The sequence below is a fragment of the Biomphalaria glabrata genome, chromosome 1, assembly GCF_947242115.1.
Source record: "Biomphalaria glabrata chromosome 1, xgBioGlab47.1, whole genome shotgun sequence".
Classification (NCBI taxonomy): Eukaryota; Metazoa; Mollusca; class Gastropoda; family Planorbidae; genus Biomphalaria; species Biomphalaria glabrata.
In genome coordinates this window covers 48,965,761-48,984,290 of record NC_074711.1, presented here as the reverse complement: position 1 = coordinate 48,984,290, position 18,530 = coordinate 48,965,761, and the positions used below count along the sequence as shown (strand labels likewise).

Below are 18,530 nucleotides of genomic sequence, written 5' to 3'. Positions count from 1 at the left end.
TGAACCATAGTATCAAATGACGCATTGCTTTAAACTACTTTAAAGGGAGGTTGATATGTGATCAGGGTAAGTCGTGCTTTTGGACGCCTCTAAACGAGAGTGTGGCGAAATAAATCGCTCCGCCTGTCTACAAAAATCAGTGTCAACCAGTGATTCTCTCAACCCCTCTATGTGGATCTGAGATATGAGTACTTTATAGAAAGCAGCTAAGACTTCTTGAACGACTTCACCAAAGACCGCAATACAACCATCGATATTCTTGCAAAATGGTATGAACTTCTTATAATCCAACAGTCACGCATTGCAGGGCACTTATTCGTATGGGGGACGAACATATTTTTGGCAATGTTTTATTTTTAGTAAGCTGAAAGGTTGTCAAAGTAACAGAGATGCCTCACAATAAAGCTTCTTTAGAATACTAACGCGATGTTTTTAACTCTTACGAAAAATGTTACTAGGTGCACGTTTTACACTATAACGTAGTGATTTTGCATCACTTGATGATTCTTACTAAAGCCATAATAATAAAGTTTGTCTTCGAGTCCGAAGATTAGTGTGGAATGCAGTATTTCCCGCCCCAGTTGTGATCTACATATTTTACCACAACCAGGGCAAGCATAACCATTGTCCGCAGGTGGTCGATTTAGATTTTCTTTTCGCCGTCTGCGTTTGTCCTCGGCAGCAGATTTTCTTTTGGTCTCAAATGTGTATCCCGCGGCCTTCGTGAGTGACCTCCGGCTGTTTCGTTCGGAGGCCGCATGCAGCCAGGTGTTCTCTTCTATGTCAGCCAAGGAAAGTTGACGCCTAAGCTGGTCTTTAAAGCGTTTCCGTGGGGCACCTCTGTTACGTCGACCACCTTTTAGCTCACCAAAAAAAGACTGCCATTGACATACGTTCGTCTCCCATACGGGATACGTGCCCTATCCAGTGCAACTGTCGGACCATAAGAAGTCCCTCTATACCGTCCATACCAGCGTTCGCAAGGACATGGCTGTTTGTAGTGCGTTCTTGCCACCGTGTGCCCATGATGGAGCACAAGCATCTTTGGTGAAAGCGCTCAAGAAGTCTTAGTTGTTTTCTGCATAGTGTCCATGTCTCAGAGCCATAATGAATATATTAATTACAATATTAAATGTCAGAAAGTAACCATTTTAGAAGTTACACTGTAAAGACTTTCTTCCAAGCCTATAATAGCCCAATAGTTTTACGCGAAAGAAGCAATGTAAAACGTTAAGACGTGAGCTGTGGTTTTCTATAGGCCTACTGTTGGGGGGACTTTCTATTCTAATCGCCATGTACAATTACAATTGACACTCCAAAATGACAATTTTGTCTTTTAAGGACATTTTTATGAGTTTCAGGAGATTTCCAGGAGCTCCTTGAAAACAAGGAGACCACGGGAACCCGAATATAATAATGGTTTAATTTAATAATTTACACCTAGAATTAACGAGGGGCTTTTGAAACTTTGGGGTCCACTGCGGCAGCATAGGCCTATGGCTGGCCCTGATGATATTCAGCTCGCAGTCAACGAATTTTTATCACGCTGCTGCCTTTTTTTGGTGAACACATCGTCGAGTTGTACTGCGGTTTAGACGACCAATAGAAGTGTCCTCAAACCAGTTGATCATCGGGTACTGGCAGCTCATTTGCCAGATTTTCAACAGCCATCTCTAAGTGCTCGATGGGAACAAATGCCAATGCAACTATCATTATAGCTGCCAAAGCCAATTCTGGATCATTGCTGTACATTGAAAGAAGATTTTCATCTGCCAATTTCTTTCGTATATTTTTTGTCAGATGAAACAAGCAGCCATGTATAGCACATAGCGGATAAGTTGACTGATGAGCTCCGATAGCAGCCTGCTCAAAGTCCACAGAAACAGATGAAGGGTTAAGATCTGGCCACAACTCTTTCACTGCTTCAAACATGCGGCGATATGTTTCTCCTTTTTTTTTGTTTGGCAGTAGTGCATATAGGACAACCGTCCCGAGACATGACGTTAAACTGCGCTCCTCTTTCCTTAGCACTTTTGGAGCTCAAAAGTGCCCTACTTCTTTTCTATTATTGTGTCTGCCTCCTCTTTTCCTCAGTCTGCCTTCATTGATCATCACTCTGTCTCATTATCTCTAAATATCTCACTACGTCCTAGACCAGTCTGTTTGCCGTGGACTGCGACGGGAAAGGGGGGATAAAGAGATCCTGGTGTTTGAGTGGTGGCTATCTGAGGATAAACCACCACAACACAATACTTTGGCTCCAAGTTCCCCTAGACCTGAGGGCCAGATGGCCTGCTCTGGGTCAATCGGCTGGTCATGACGAGCTATCAGCATAGGTCTAAGACCTGTGCTGGAGTGCGGTGGCTGGAGGGTCAATCAGGGAGCTGCTGTATCGGACACATGTCCGATGCAGCAGCTGACTGAGTATAGCACCTGTGTAGCCCTGGCGGGCTCATTCTGGACTTCCGAATGGCCCGTCCCCTTGTTGGACTCGATGGCGGGTGGGGAGCACAGGTGCCGAATTAACAAGAATATATATGGACAAAAAAAAACCCAATAAACTACTTGCCCCAGATTTAAGTCTGGGCAAGAGACGCCGTATTGAGGTAAAAAAGGAGGAGGCCACAAAAAGCTGTACTACCTGGCCATATATTTTGGTGGTCAGGTGCACAGAGGAGGGGAAAAGTCTGACAAAGCTGAGCCCTTTCCTTATCTATAAGGGACTCAAGTCAGTGGTGGGAGAGCCCAAGAGTGTGTCTAAGCTACACAAATCATTGGAACTTCTTGTAGAAGTAGATGGTAAGACACATTCTGATGGGCTTTTAAGATGCAGAAGACTCTGTGATCTCCAAGTAGAAGTCATGCCACACAAGAGTCTGAACACCAGCAGAGGTGTAATCAGCTCTAGGGACCTACTGGAATGTTCCGAGAAGAAAATAGTGGAGGGCATTGAAAGAGTCACCCAAGCCCGGCGCATTACCAGGCGCAGGGATGGTGAGGAGGTCAAAACCGCCACTATTATCCTCACATTCGGAACTAGGACACCGCCAGAGTATGTGAAGGCAGGATACCTACGAGTTCCAGTGAGGCCCTACATACCTAACTCCATGACGTGCTTCAAGTGCCAGGGTTATGGACACGGCGCGGCAGTCTGCAAGAGGAACACTGTGTGTGCCAGATGTGCTGGAGAGGGTCATGAGGACAAGGGCTGCACAGCCCAGTTCAAATGCCCAAACTGTCAAGCTGGCCACTCAGCCTACTCCAAGGACTGCCCTGTGTGGAAACAGGAGGTTGCCGTGCAGGAGTACAAGGCAAGAAATGGATGTACCTTCAGCCAGGCGAAATTGGCTGTACTGGCCCTACCCAAGGGCCAATTCGGCTTGACAAAGACCTACGCCCAGGCTGTTTCTAAGATAGGAAGATCCATAGCCACACAGACGGACACATTGACCCCACCACCCCCTCCTCCTCCTCCAACTCAGAAGAAAACACCACCAAAGAACACACCTCTGAAGAAACAAGAAAGCCCTGTTGTCATGCTAAAGAACAGGTTCTCTGTGCTCACTGATGAGAGCATGGAGACTGAGCAGCATGTCAAAACCAATACTCCGGGAGAACCCGGTGACATCATGTCTGACACAGGTTCTCCTCAGAGAACCCAGCCAGACACCCCAACCTCTACCGAATTAGAGGTTGACCAACTCCCTAAGGGGAGAAATCAAAGCGGAGAGGATGCCCGAGGTGAGAGAGGAGGAAATAACCTCCGCTCTAACCAGAGGGATCTCCCCTCTCCAGAGAGAAAGACTTCCCCCAAAAGGGGGTTGTCCTCCTCTCCATCCAAACCGGGAAGAGACGGCTCTGACCCAGCTAACTATCGACCAATAGCACTAACAAGCTGCATCTGCAAAACCATGGAAAGAATGATTAACAGTAGGCTGGTCTGGTACCTGGAAAGGAATAAAGTGATCTCAAACTACCAGTGCGGATTCCGGCAGGGGCGGACAACAACTGACCACCTGGTAAGGCTGGAAGCTTATATTAGAAATGCATTACTCAGAAGAGAACATCTAGTAGCTGTATTCTTCGATATAGAAAAGGCCTATGACACAACCTGGAAACATGGCATTCTACGTGACCTGGCACTTATGGGGCTTAAGGGACACCTCCCCCGTTTTGTGGAGGAATTCCTGAAAGATCGAAAATTTCAGGTCCGAGTGGGCAACTCCGCTTCTGACACTCATGACCAGGAAATGGGTGTACCCCAGGGCAGCATTCTGTCAGTCACCCTGTTCAACATTAAAATAAATAGCATCATAAATGCGCTGTCCCCTGGCATAGAGTGCTCTTTGTATGTTGATGACTTTGTCATTCTTACTTATGGGAAAAACATGAACACCTTAGAAAGGAAATTACAGTTATGTTTAAACAAAATTCAGGGTTGGGCAAACTATAATGGTTTCAAATTCTCTGACTCCAAAACAGTTAGTATGCATTTTTGTAATCTAAGGGGGTTCCACCCAGACCCTGAACTATTTATACACAAAAAGAAGATCCCTGTCGTGAAAACTACAAAATTTTTAGGCCTCACCTTAGATTCCAAATTTAATTTTCTCCCCCACATTAAGGAACTTAAGAAGAAATGCCAAAAGTCATTAAACATACTAAGAGTACTCAGCCATACGGACTGGGGAGCTGACAGAGATACCTTGCTGCTGCTCTATCGGAGTCTAATTCGATCCAAGCTAGACTACGGATCCATAATATATGGAGCAGCAAGGAAGTCGTACCTAAAAATACTGGAACCAATACAAAATGCTGCCCTGCGTCTCTGTCTCGGCGCGTTTCGTACATCACCTATCCCAAGTCTCCATGTGGAGGCTGGAGAACTCCCCATAGATATAAGAATGAAAAAGCTTGCAATGCAGTATATAGTCAAGCTAAAATCCAACCCCACAAACCCTGCTTTTGACTCCATATTTAACCCCACAGAGGTAGAATTATACAATCGAAGGCCTAACGTCATACAGCCGTTGGGCCTTCGAATGAGAGAACCCATCCAAAATTTAACCCCACCCATTGACCAAATCTCTAAAATAGAAACCCCTCAGAATCCTCCTTGGCTAATGAATAAACCTAAATTAAATTTATCCCTCCTTAATTTCAAAAAAGAAAATACAGACCCAAGCATACTACAAGTCCACTTTAGGGAACTGCAGGAGAGCTACGGAGATTGTGGCACCATCTACACAGACGGATCCAAAATGGAGGGAAAGGTCGCATGTGCCTGCTCCTTTCGGAACAAAACAATCTCTCGTAGACTCCCCGATGGCTGCTCCATCTTTACGGCCGAATTGCACGCAATATTGCTTGCACTTATGGCCGTAAAAGCATCAGAAAGGAGTAAATTTATAATCTGCTCCGACTCCAAATCTGCATTGCAAGCTTTGGGGCGGATGAAGACTGACATCCCATTGGTACATAAGAGCCTGAAGCTGTTGGACCTAATAACAGCCGACCGTAGGGATGTCACCTTCATCTGGGTCCCCTCCCATGTTGGCATTGAGGGAAACGAAGCCGCAGACAGAGAAGCAAAGAGAGCCCTAAATCATGCGGTGTCAGGAACCCAAATTCCCTACTCGGACCTGAGACAAAGTATTGCCTCTGCCACCTATCGAGAGTGGCAGAACCGATGGGAGGCTGAGACTCACAGTAAACTCAGGCAGATTGTGGCGGATGTCAGGTGGCGGCCCACATCTAAGGGTCTGACAAGGCGTGGTAGCACAACCATGTCCAGACTTAGGATTGGCCACACCTACATCACGCACTCTTTTGTACTGAAGAGAGAGGAGCCCCCACTTTGCGAGTACTGTGACTCTCGCCTCACCGTGGAACATATCCTCGTTGATTGCCCCAGATACCAGGATGTCAGGGCGAAACATTTTAGAGCCACTAATCTAAAAACACTATTTAATAATGTCGACCCTGGGAAGGTACTGGGCTTTATTCGGGAAGTGGGGCTATCTACGAAGATCTGATTTCTGAATTTGTGAACATGCACTTTTTACATTAGATTTTTACCAAATATTTAAATTTTTACTACCTTTACTATTTTAACTGTGAATAGACCTTAATTTTAATTATATGACTGTATAGAATCTGGCCCTTGTTGTTTAGAGAGAGAGTAGTCCTTAAGGGACTGCAGGCACGACATGGCCTAAATTGTGCCGATGTGCCTCAAATCAACAATCATCACAATCACCATCCAAACCCAAGAATAAAAATACCAAGTTCACTGGAATAAAGGGAAACCCCTCCGGGGGCCTCCCAAGGCCAAATAGCTCCAAGTAGGTCATCTAGAATAAGCCATGGATTCCAGAATTGTACAGTAGAACTGTAGAGGCCTAAATCCAATTACGAGGAAATGCAGCTACTGATGGACTCTGAGACTCCTGTAGCTGTCTGCTTACAGGAAACATTTCTGGAAGATTGCACCAGCTTCCGAAGCTACCGTGCTTACAGCAAGAATGTTGAGGATGCAGAGAGAGCATCAGGTGGAGTCTGTATCCTTGTGAAGGATAGCATCACCCATGAGAGGGTAGAACTACAGACCACACTACAGGCCGTAGCAGCTAGGATAACCCTTCACAAGGTTATCACTTGCTGCAGCCTGTATCTACCACCAGGCGCTCCATTAAACCCAACAGACATGGAGGACCTATTGAAACAACAGCCCCGGCCTTATTTAATTCTTGGGGATTTCAATGCCCATAACACCATGTGGGGATCCAACAATACCGACACAAGAGGTCGTATGCTGGAGGATATCTTCCTCCAACATGATTTATGCATACTTAATAATGCATCACCGACCTACTTGCACCCAGGAACTGGATCACTCACATGCATTGACCTCATCAACTGCACACTACACGCCAGAGTTCCAAAAAGTCAAAACCAGGGAGGAAAGACACCCCATTGATTTCAGGTCAGAGAACAATGAAGACTACAACAAACCGTTCTCGCTTGAGGAACTGAGGGAATCGCTGGACAAGTCACATGACACAGCGCCTGGAGAAGACGAAATCCATTACCAGTTCCTCAAGCACCTTCCCGAACCCTCATTGGCAGTCCTACTTAGGGTCTATAACTGTGTGTGGCAAACAGGCGCTTTCCCAAACAGCTGGAGGAAAGCCACAGTTATACCGATACCTAAACCGGGAAGAGACGGCTCTGACCCAGCTAACTATCGACCAATAGCACTAACAAGCTGCATCTGCAAAACCATGGAAAGAATGATTAACAGTAGGCTGGTCTGGTACCTGGAAAGGAATAAAGCGATCTCAAACTACCAGTGCGGATTCCGGCAGGGGCGGACAACAACTGACCACCTGGTAAGGCTGGAAGCTTATATTAGAAATGCATTACTCAGAAGAGAACATCTAGTAGCTGTATTCTTCGATATAGAAAAGGCCTATGACACAACCTGGAAACATGGCATTCTACGTGACCTGGCGCTTATGGGGCTTAAGGGACACCTCCCCCGTTTTGTGGAGGAATTCCTGAAAGATCCGCTTCTGACACTCATGACCAGGAAATGGGTGTACCCCAGGGCCTAACGTCATACAGCCTTATGGCCTTCGAATGAGAGAACCCATCCAAATTTTAACCCCACCCATTGACCAAATCTCTAAAATAGAAACCCCTCAGAATCCTCTTTGGCTAATGAATAAACCCAAATTAAATTTATCCCTCCTTAATTTCAAAAACGAAAATACAGACCCAAGCATACTACAAGTCCACTTTAGGGAACTGCAGGAGAGCTACGGAGATTGTGGCACCATCTACACAGACGGATCCAAAATGGATGGAAAGGTCGCGTGTGCCTGCTCCTTTCGGAACAAAACAATCTCCCGTAGACTCCCCGATGGCTGCTCCATCTTTACGGCCGAATTGCACGCAATATCGCTTGCACTTATGGCCGTTAAAGCATCAGAAAGGAGGAAATTTATAATCTGCTCCGACTCCAAATCTGCATTGCAAGCTTTGGGGCGGATGAAGACTTACATCCCATTGGTACATAAGAGCCTGAAGCTGTTGGACCAAATAACAGCCGACCGTAGGGATGTCACCTTCATCTGGGTCCCCTCCCATGTTGGCATTGAGGGAAACGAAGCCGCAGACAGAGAAGCAAAGAGAGCCCTAAATCATGCGGTGTCAGGAACCCAAATTCCCTACTCGGACCTGAGACAAAGTATTGCCTCTGCCACCTATCGAGAGTGGCAGAACCGATGGGAGGCTTAGACTCACAGTAACCTCAGGCAGATTGTGGCGGATGTCAGGTGGCGGCCCACATCTAAGGGTCTGACAAGGCGTGGTAGCACGACCATGTCCAGATTTAGGATTGGCCACACCTACATCACGCACTCTTTTGTACTGAAGAGAGAGGAGCCCCCACTTTGTGAGTACTGTGACTCTCGCCTCACCGTGGAACATATCACATATCCTCGTTGATTGCCCCAGATACCAGGATGTCAGGGCGAAATATTTTAGAGCCACTAATTTAAATACACTATTTGATAATGTCGACCCTGGGAAGGTACTGGGCTTTATCCGGGAAGTGGGGCTATCTACGAAGATCTGATTTCTGAATTTGTGAACATGCACTATTTACATTAGATTTTTACCAAATATTTAAATTTTTACTACCTTTACTATTTTAACTGTGAATAGACCTTGATTTTAATGATATGACTGTATAGAATCTGGCCCTTGTTGTTTAGAGAGAGAGGGATCCTTAAGGGACTGCAGGCACGACATGGCCTAAATTGTGCCGATGTGCCTCAAATCAAAAATCAAATCAGAGCCCTAAATCATGCGGTGTCAGGAACCCAAATTCCCTACTCGGACCTGAGACAAAGTATTGCCTCTGCCACCTATCGAGAGTGGCAGAACCGATGGGAGGCTGAGACTCACAGTAAACTCAGGCAGATTGTGGCGGATGTCAGGTGGCGGCCCACATCTAAGGGTCTGACAAGGCGTGGTAGCACAACCATGTCCAGACTTAGGATTGGCCACACCTACATCACGCACTCTTTTGTACTGAAGAGAGAGGAGCCCCCACTTTGCGAGTACTGTGACTCTCGCCTCACCGTGGAACATATCCTCGTTGATTGCCCCAGATACCAGGATGTCAGGGCGAAACATTTTAGAGCCACTAATCTAAAAACACTATTTAATAATGTCGACCCTGGGAAGGTACTGGGCTTTATTCGGGAAGTGGGGCTATCTACGAAGATCTGATTTCTGAATTTGTGAACATGCACTTTTTACATTAGATTTTTACCAAATATTTAAATTTTTACTACCTTTACTATTTTAACTGTGAATAGACCTTAATTTTAATTATATGACTGTATAGAATCTGGCCCTTGTTGTTTAGAGAGAGAGTAGTCCTTAAGGGACTGCAGGCACGACATGGCCTAAATTGTGCCGATGTGCCTCAAATCAAATCAAATCAAATCAAAAATCAAAAAAATCATATAGGACAGTGTTACATGCGCATCTTAGTGTGAATGTGAAATGGTGCGATTGCGTGTTGAAAGAAAGGAAGAACCAAAATGGAGGAATATGAGCAAGAAAGTGTTTTCAGTATTAATAAAGAGTAAAGTATTTATAAACTGTGATTTGTCGTTTTCATGTCTAAAGAGTCTCATCCAATATGAAGACGTAACAAGTGGCGCCCAACGCAAAGGTAACCCACGTATCCCTCTATTCACAGGGGATCTCCTGTCAGCAGACAGTAGAGATAGTATAGTCTAGATCTAGAGACAGGAGAACATTCGATTCGATATTATTAGTAATCAACTATGGCGGACAAGGCTGAGGTAGCAGCGTTGAAGGAAGAGGGAAGGTTGTTGGAGCTTGAAGGGGTAGAACTAAGAAAATACGTACAAGAAAGGTTAATGGAGAGGGAGAGATTAGCGATGGAAAGAGACAAAGAAAAGGAGAGATTAGATAAGGAGGACAAAAGAGAAAGGGAAAAAGAAAAGGAGAGATTAGCGATGGAAAGAGACAAAGAAAAGGAGAGATTAGCGATGGAAAGAGACAAAGAAAAGGAGAGATTAGCGATGGAAAGAGACAAAGAAAAGGAGAGATTAGATAAGGAGGACAAAAGAGAAAAGGATAAGGAGATAGTAGCAATTGAAAGGGAAAAGAAAAATGAATTGGTCGCCATTGAAAGAGAAAGATTAGCATTTGAAAAAGAGACAGCAGAGAAAAAGTTAAAAACAGACCAAGGAAAAGAGAATGATAAAAGAAAGAGTGACTCTACAGGGAATAAACTGGCAAAATATAAAGGTTTGATATTCAACGAAGACAAAATGGACATAGACATTTTTTTGAAGAAGTTCGAGATAGAAATGAGAGAACTGGAGTACCCTGAAGACAAATGGACATTCTTATTGTCGAGATCATTTACAGCGGAGGTGCCTTCAAAAATATGTATGAACCAGGGTAACTACAGCATTGTGAAAGAACAACTACTTAGAACTTTCGGGAAAACAGAAGCTTTCTATCGCCAACAGTTTGTTAATTGTGAGATAGAACCAGAGGATGACCCGCAGACCTTCTTGGACAAAATGAGCAGCCATTTCGATAACTGGATAGAAACCGCTGAGGTATAAAAAACCTTTGACAGTCTTAAGACATTTCTCATGCTGGACAAAGTGATGTACGAGTGTCAGGAGGAATTAAAAATATTTCTGTTGGAGAGGAAACCGAAATCCATAGAAGACATAGTAAGACTGATAAGGGCTTATAAAGTGGCACATCCAGAGAAGAAATTATCTAGAGGCAGTGATATAGAAGAAATAGTTGCCTTTAACAGAACATGTGAGACACAGAATAACTCTCACAGAACAAGGGAGACACAGGATAGACAGTATAGAAGTGGTAACGGAAGATATCAAGGAAACAGACAGGAAAGAAAGGACTGGGAGAAAGGTAGAATAGAGCAAGGCTTATCATTGTCATCTGATACTGGAACATTGGAGATTTTTCAGACATTCGTAGGGAACAAGGCAGCCAAGACCATCAGGGATACTGGGAGCACTATTATTGGAGTGAATAAGAATTTAGTGGAAGACCATGAATATACAGGCGAATCTAGGAAGTGTGTTATGTTTAATGGGAATATTGTACAATTACCGATTGCTAAAGTTGGTATAGTATGTTAAGGGGACAGTGGAAGCTTGTGTTGTAGATCAGGGTGAGATAGATTTAATTATTGGGAATATTCATGGGGTGAAAATATGTTCAGTAAGGGAGATTGAGAATTGGAAGAAATATTATGGGATAAAGTCTACGCGAGGTAGAAATGGGGATGTGGAAGAAGACATAAGATCTCATACATCAGATGACATGGGTAGCAGAGAGCACGAGAAGAAAGAATTAACAGATAATTAACAGATAAGGTAGAAAGCAATGCAATAGGAATGGGTCCAAATCAAAGTAAAGTAAGGCAATCAGTGGTACAGGGAAAGCGATATAAGCCCACATACAGACGTACAAATCCATACATCTTATGCTTTAATTGTGGGAAAAGGGGGCATATTAGATCACAGTGTCAACAGTTAATTAGAATTAAGGATTCAAGGTACAATAGTGAAGAGGTGTATACGAGAAAAGAGAGGGATATTAGCAGCCTAGAAAACAGTACAGCTAGATCATTAAGTAGTAGAATCACAATGGGACATCATTGCAAAGGAGGGAAGCGGAAAGGATGGCATGTCAATAATGTTAGAATTATATAGATATGATTAGAAAAGGTAGGAATGATGGACATTATTTATTGTTCTATTCTACAATGAATAAATATATGTGTAATGAATTGAATATTGTTGTTACAATATGCATGGAGCAAGATAGACTTTGTTTGTTAACTATTTGATTACGACTGGAATGATGGTGTTTTGTACAGGCATACAATTATGAGTGGGGAGTTGTATTGATAGAAATATGATTACTTATAGATATATGTTAACAGAAGTGGTTTCAATTGCTCATAATAACAGTTATTATTGTGATGAATATAATTGTTATTTCATGTTGGGATTGTATTGGTATTAACATGACATTGTGTTTGATTTTGTTTAGTTATTACATTATGGTTTTATATGTTACCGATTTTTTTAACTTGGAATAGTCTGATAATATATTCAGTGATTTGTATTTTGGACGTTCGATGTGCATCGAACTTGTTAAACAGGGGGGGTGTTACATGCGCATCTTAGTGTGAATGTGAAATGGTGCGATTGCGTGTTGAAAGAAAGGAAGAACCAAAATGGAGGAATATGAGCAAGAAAGTGTTTTCAGTATTAATAAAGAGTAAAGTATTTATAAACTGTGATTTGTCGTTTTCATGTCTAAAGAGTCTCATCCAATATGAAGACGTAACAGACAGGCAGTACAAAACCACCTCTTTCTACCATAATAACGTATATCTGTGAGAATATAGGAGGGGAGATTCTGAATGCCCCATCCATTGTAAAGCTTTTCATTTGACTGCTCCAACTGCCATTTGATTCTTACCGAATAGTAAAATTCTTTATTGTCATTTTCTCCAGAGTCATACAAAAGAAACTTTTCTGTCAGCTCAGGTGAAACTATGTAGTTTTGGTATTCTAATGGAATAGACAAAGTTGACCTATGTTCAGGCTGTTGAGGAGCTCCTTGAATTTCGTTTCTTTTACGCTGAATTACTTTACGCAAAGCGTCTTTCTTAGGCAATTTTGCATGCACTGCCGCTTAAGTTCCCCTAGAGCGCTGTTTATGATACAAGATGGGATCTCTGTGGAAGATACAGCCCTTTTTTAATTGTTGTTAAAATAGAGGCAGCCTGAAGTTGTGCAGCATCACATCCATGGCTGTGCTGGCCTAGTTGATTTAGAACAAGTTCGTTGTTTACAGCATCTTTGTGTAGACCAGCTCTACATTCATTTTTTAAGTTCACATCGCCAGAACTTTTTAGAGTGGTCTGCACTAAACCTGTCAAAAACATAGAGATACCCTTCATGCGAAATTTTGTCTTTAATTCGACTGGACTTTTTCCATTGTTTATATAGACTGCCACAGGTTTTCAGTTAAAATATAATAGAATGAAATGGCCAAAGTTTTTCTAGTCTGTCAGCGTGCTGGAAAAATGATTAGTGAATGGTCCAAACTACTCAAGCTTATAAAGACGTATGGGCGAAGAGATTGAAAGAGAGGGGTAGACCTTGGGCCGCTCTCGGAATTAAAGATTAAGGATTACAAATTCGCACCTAGGGATGTCAAATGGAGTGCTAGAAAAGATTATCGTCTTACCTGTGAGATAGGGAAGGGGTGGAGGAAAGAGTATATACAAGGAGTGAAATGTGCCGAGAAGAGAGGGGGCGGGATAGGTGTCACAGGTAATGACCAGTCCCAAGGAGATGATGGCCAGATGCATGACGCCAACGACCAGTGCTTGGTGCTGGTCTTGTCTTCATTTGTTTAATATACCTGCGTCAATGCGAGATGTGTCACCCAAATCACCCCTACCCAATTTCTCAAAATATATCTTTTAAAAGTATCTTAGTGTCGTGAATTTGTTTATATCTATTGTCGCCCCTAGTGTTTGTTTACATTGGTGGATTCATGTTAGAGTTTGTACTGACCACATTCCGTGTCTTGATCTTTACTATGTGTGTAGTTATTTTCGTCATTCAGCGTAATAAAGCTTAAGATGTTAACATGATTTTTGTTATATTAAAGTATGACACTTAGCTAGTTCGTATATTACACAAATGTCAAATTTAAAAAATGTCTTTAGGAAAGAAATCGAAAAGTGGCACCCTGTGCTATTACCAGAACTCATATATAAATAAAAAAAAAGGGGGGGGGGGATAGCATGTCATTACCTTTCAGGATTCTGACTTATTATAGGTCTATATTCATGAAATAAGCAAAACCTGTATATTTTTTTAAAAAAAGTTAATTCGCTGGACGATGTTAGAATTCCCACTATACATACAATATTATTTTGGAGTGAAATAAACATTGTTATAAAAGCTACGTGCTTATTATCGTCAAATTATATCTAGCCTCAAAACGTCCCCTGCGCCAAAACGTCACGTACCGAGATATTTAAAAGTTTGCACAATTTCAATAGTCTCTTCAGCTACAGAAAGGACATGTTATTTGCTGACAACTGCCCAAAATTCCTGCTCCAAAACTGATCTGCAGAGCATCGTTGGTAACTTTCCATAGCATGTACAAACTTCGGCCTCACTATTAATACAAAAAAGACTTAAGTCTTATTTGTGCCATCTCAAGGAAAAGCTTTCCCGGGTCCAATCATAAATATAAGTGTAGTTGACAGATTTACCTGCCTTGGCAGTACACTCTCCTGAAATGGAAACATCAATAATGAAATTGACTTGCGAATTACCAAGAAAAAAACAGAGTCACTTCCACATGTCTAGGAAAAATGCTGATTGTAAGATGGCAAGACAAAATACCAGACACAGAAGTCTTCCAAATAATGGCTTTGCAAAGCATTCATACAACCCTGATGCAGTCTCAATTGCAATGGGCAGGCCATGTCTGCAAAATCGAAGACTCAAGCATCCCTAAATGACTCCTTAATGGGAAGGGAAGGAAAGCAATCACAGGTTGGATTAAGAAAACGTTTCAAAGACACCCTCAAAGTATCTCTGAAAGCCCTCAACATTGACCCTGTCACCTGGAAGATGAAAATGCCTGATAGAGCATTGTGGCACTGCGCTGTGAAAACTGACTGCTAAAATTGAAGAGGACAAGAAAATAGTGCTGGCAGATGAAAAGCGCCAGAGAAAAAATCAAAGCAACTGACATGAGCCCCAGCTGAAATAATTTGCCCAATGTGTAACTGAACATTCCCAGCTCACATAGGTCTTGCCAGCCACATGATAAAGCACAAAACCACTGTGCAAAGCTCTTTCAGCCTCATGGGTGACGAAATACTTTTTTAACTTCTCAACAAAAAAAAAATTGCATAATGTGCCACATCTGTGGAGAATAATGGTTATATTAATATAGCTCTGTTAACAATTTTTTGTTACTTTGTAATCAAGTCATGATTAATATGTGCTTAACTACAATATGTAAATATGGAAGTGAAGCTAGGTGCTGAAACAAATGATGATACATACATATTTAACATAAATGAACAGCAGCACCAGGGACCAAGTTTTTTTTAATGAGAGAAAGTAGTGAATTAAATGTGACAAAAATAAGGGACTGCGCCGACCAAGGCTCGAACCAGTGACCCTGGAATCGACAAAACCGCCTAGCGATAACGCACTAAGCAAACTTAACTTCTAGACCATCGGAATGTCCAAAAAAAAAACAAAAAACATTCTTCTGGTCCAGAGTCATTCCGCCTGTATGCAAATTACCACCCCCGTGGTCAATGGTCACATGCCCAAGCTAGCTCCTCCCAAACCTCGCCACATCCGTTCACCAACAACTTCAATAGAGCCAACACAGACAGCCGTTAGGCATGTATTAGACAAACAATGGCTCTATTTAATTGTGGTATCTCTCATATTGACAAGTGGACAACATAAATACATTACATAAAGAAGCTTCAGTGGGTATTAGCAATTAAGCTGTGCTGAAACAAATGATGATACATACATTGGGGTGGTAATTTGCATACGGGCGGAATGTCTCTGGACCAGAAGAATTTTTTTTGGACATTCCGATGGTCTAGACTAGAGGTTAAGTTCGCTTAGTGCGTTATCGTTATCGCTAGGCGGTGTTGTCTATTCCAGGGTCACTGGTTCGAGCATTGGTCGGCACAGTCCCTTATTTTCGTCGCATTTAATACACTACTTTCGCTCATTTAAAAAAACTTGGTCCCTGGTGCTGCTGTTCATTATGTATGTATGTATTAACTACAATATGAATCAATTTAACAATGTTATCTTTTGTATATCCAGGAAAAACTTTCTGAAAGTCCTACAGATGTACCTGAAATAATTAATGATTTTGACATTGAAGAAGAAGAAATTGCAATTGAAAATAGGTAACTTTAAATTCAAATGTATTTAACAAGAAACAGCTTTTAAAATTCTAGATATATATTTTTATTTCATTTAACTTAGCCAATGCAATTTTCCAATATATATTTAATATTATACTAGCATTAATCTGTAAAGACATTTATATAAGTGCTGAATACTACATCATTATCTTTCCTTTGCGTTCCTTGTGGAACATAGGGCCTCAGTAAAAACATGCCACTCTCCATGGTCTCTTGCTAGTTTTTTCATGGCTTCCCAGCTCTTTCCTGTCTTCTCTGCTTTATGTAGTATACTGCGTCTCCATGTTGTTTTTGGTCTTCCTCTACTCTTGTTCTCTGAGGTTTCCATTCTAGCTCTGTTTGTTGGTATCTTTTCTAAGGGTGTGTGATTAATCCATCTCCACTTTCTCTCTAAAATCTGCACTTCTATATTTTTCTGTCCACTTATCTCCCACAGTTTGGTGTTTTCTACTTTGTCATACCAGTGTATTTTTAAGATATTTCTCATACATCTGTTGATGTGAAAGTCCATTGGATTCATTTCCCTAAATTAGAGTAGGCTTCTTTTGTGACCCAATCCAATATTAGAAGGAACAGGAGTGGTGACATCCCTGTTTGATTCCTGTTGTGACTGGAAATTCATCTGACAGTTTGCTGCAGTGGGCTACTTGACAGGTGAAACCATTATAAAGGTTTTTAATTATTGTTATTCTTTTATTTGGGATCCCGTAATGTCTCATTACTGTCCAGATAGATTATCTGTCCGTACTATCAAAGGCCTTTTCAAAGTCCAAAGTCAACAAATGTTGCTTAAAGAAGAGATTGCCATTCGACACATTGTTCTACAAGCACAAGATCTCCCTTTTCTGAATCTGGTCTTTTAAGCAAAATTCTGCTGAAAATCTTGCTTGGTACTGACAACAAAGTGATGCCTCGCCATTTCTCACATTGTGATAGATTTCCACTCACCGGGAGGTGTTTCTGTTAACCAAATTTTGTTGAATAGTTAGTGCAGTTGGTCAACTATCTCACTTCCTCATTCTTTTAGGACTTCGGATGGTAAGTTGTCAATACCATCTGCTTTACCCGTCTTCATTTATTTGAGTGCATTCCATATTTCTTCTTTTGTTTTTTCTTCCATGTTTATGTCTAGTGTTGGTCCTGCATTTAGATTTGGTGGATTTAGTGGTTTGAGTCAAATTGAGCACTTCTTGAAAATATTTTTTCCATTTTTCAAGCTGTTCATTTATTGAAGAAAGTAGTTTTCCATATTTGTCTCGGACTGGGACATTGCAATTTGCCTTTTTGGTACTAAGAAGTTTGGTGATTTTGTACAGTTGTTTTATAACACCTTTACCTACTGCTTGTTCTGCCTGTTCTGCCAGATTATGTTATAATGATCGTTTGTCCTGCCTAAGCATTTTAGTGACTTATTGTGAAACTGCTTGGTAGTCTTGTTTGGATTGTTGCTTGTGGTTTCTTGTTTTTGCTAGGTTAACTGCCTGTTTAGCGCATTTCCTCTCTTCAATTAATTTGCATGTCTCATCACTAATCCAGTGTTTTTTCTTCTTAGGGTTAAAGCTTAGTACTTTATTGCTTGTTTCAGTAATAATTTCTTTGAAATTTTGCCAAGATTTATCAACTCTTTGTTCTGCCTCATCTAGTTGTAGCACAGCAAATCTATTTTGAAGGGATAGTTGGAATTCTTTTTAATCTGGGTGTTCTGGAGCTTGTCTAGGTCAAATCTTTCCCTTTGTTTATTTGTTGACTTCTGCAATTAACACAAATACAATAATTTATATTATGAAACAACAAACATTAAATTTATGAATGTTTAATTGGGAAGCGTGTTTGAGAGGCTAAGTACGCTTGAACTTGGTTTGTCTTGGCTACCTATGAAGGGGACTCGAGGCTCGACACCCAACTCGGGCAGCGTTGTGTTAATTAAGCACCTAAAGGCAGCACGGTAAACCTTCTCCCAGATACCACCTTCCCCCACTGGTCCACAAATGAGATTGGACCTTAGCGCTCTGAGCATGCTGTAAGCATGAAAGTAGGGCTATATAAAAGCTATAATTTTTTTTAATTTTCTGATGATCAATGAATTTCATATATTGAAGGCATAATCTATACACTTAATATAGATATATTAGCTGTATATTTATAAATACATAGTCTTCCAAGACAGAAGGAGCCATATATTTATAAAAACATAAATCCCTGTAATTAACAGTAGGTCTATCACAGGCAGGCACATCTTGATCACTCCGGTATACAAGCAATACAAGCCCTCAGAGAAACTCTCATGCACAGGCTTATATTTTTTTTAATAACATTCAATTCTATTTTTATTTAATGTGTCACACTTTTATCATGTAAAAAAAATATATGAAAAATTCTTACTATCATACTTTTTAAAATTATTTGCTGGATCAGAGGATGACAT

At 41.6% G+C, this 18,530-nt stretch overlaps 1 protein-coding gene and 1 long non-coding RNA gene across 4 annotated transcripts in view; one reads left to right on the top strand and one right to left on the bottom strand.

Annotated features, from left to right (window-relative positions):
• LOC106053172 (ubiquitin-like domain-containing CTD phosphatase 1) overlaps positions 1 to 18,530 on the top strand; it is a 108,084-nt gene that overhangs the window by 16,714 nt on the left and 72,840 nt on the right. For all 3 annotated transcript variants that reach the window (XM_056040928.1, XM_056040919.1, XM_056040935.1), the window contains exon 3: positions 16,002 to 16,087. In XM_056040928.1, coding sequence (XP_055896903.1) covers positions 16,002 to 16,087 — 86 coding nt within the window. The remainder of the gene's footprint in view (positions 1 to 16,001; positions 16,088 to 18,530) is intronic.
• The window catches only part of LOC129928139 (uncharacterized), a 58,408-nt gene continuing 56,033 nt past the window's right edge, over positions 16,156 to 18,530 (bottom strand). The window contains exon 3 of the long non-coding RNA XR_008779753.1: positions 16,156 to 17,855. This is a non-coding gene — a long non-coding RNA (uncharacterized LOC129928139). The remainder of the gene's footprint in view (positions 17,856 to 18,530) is intronic.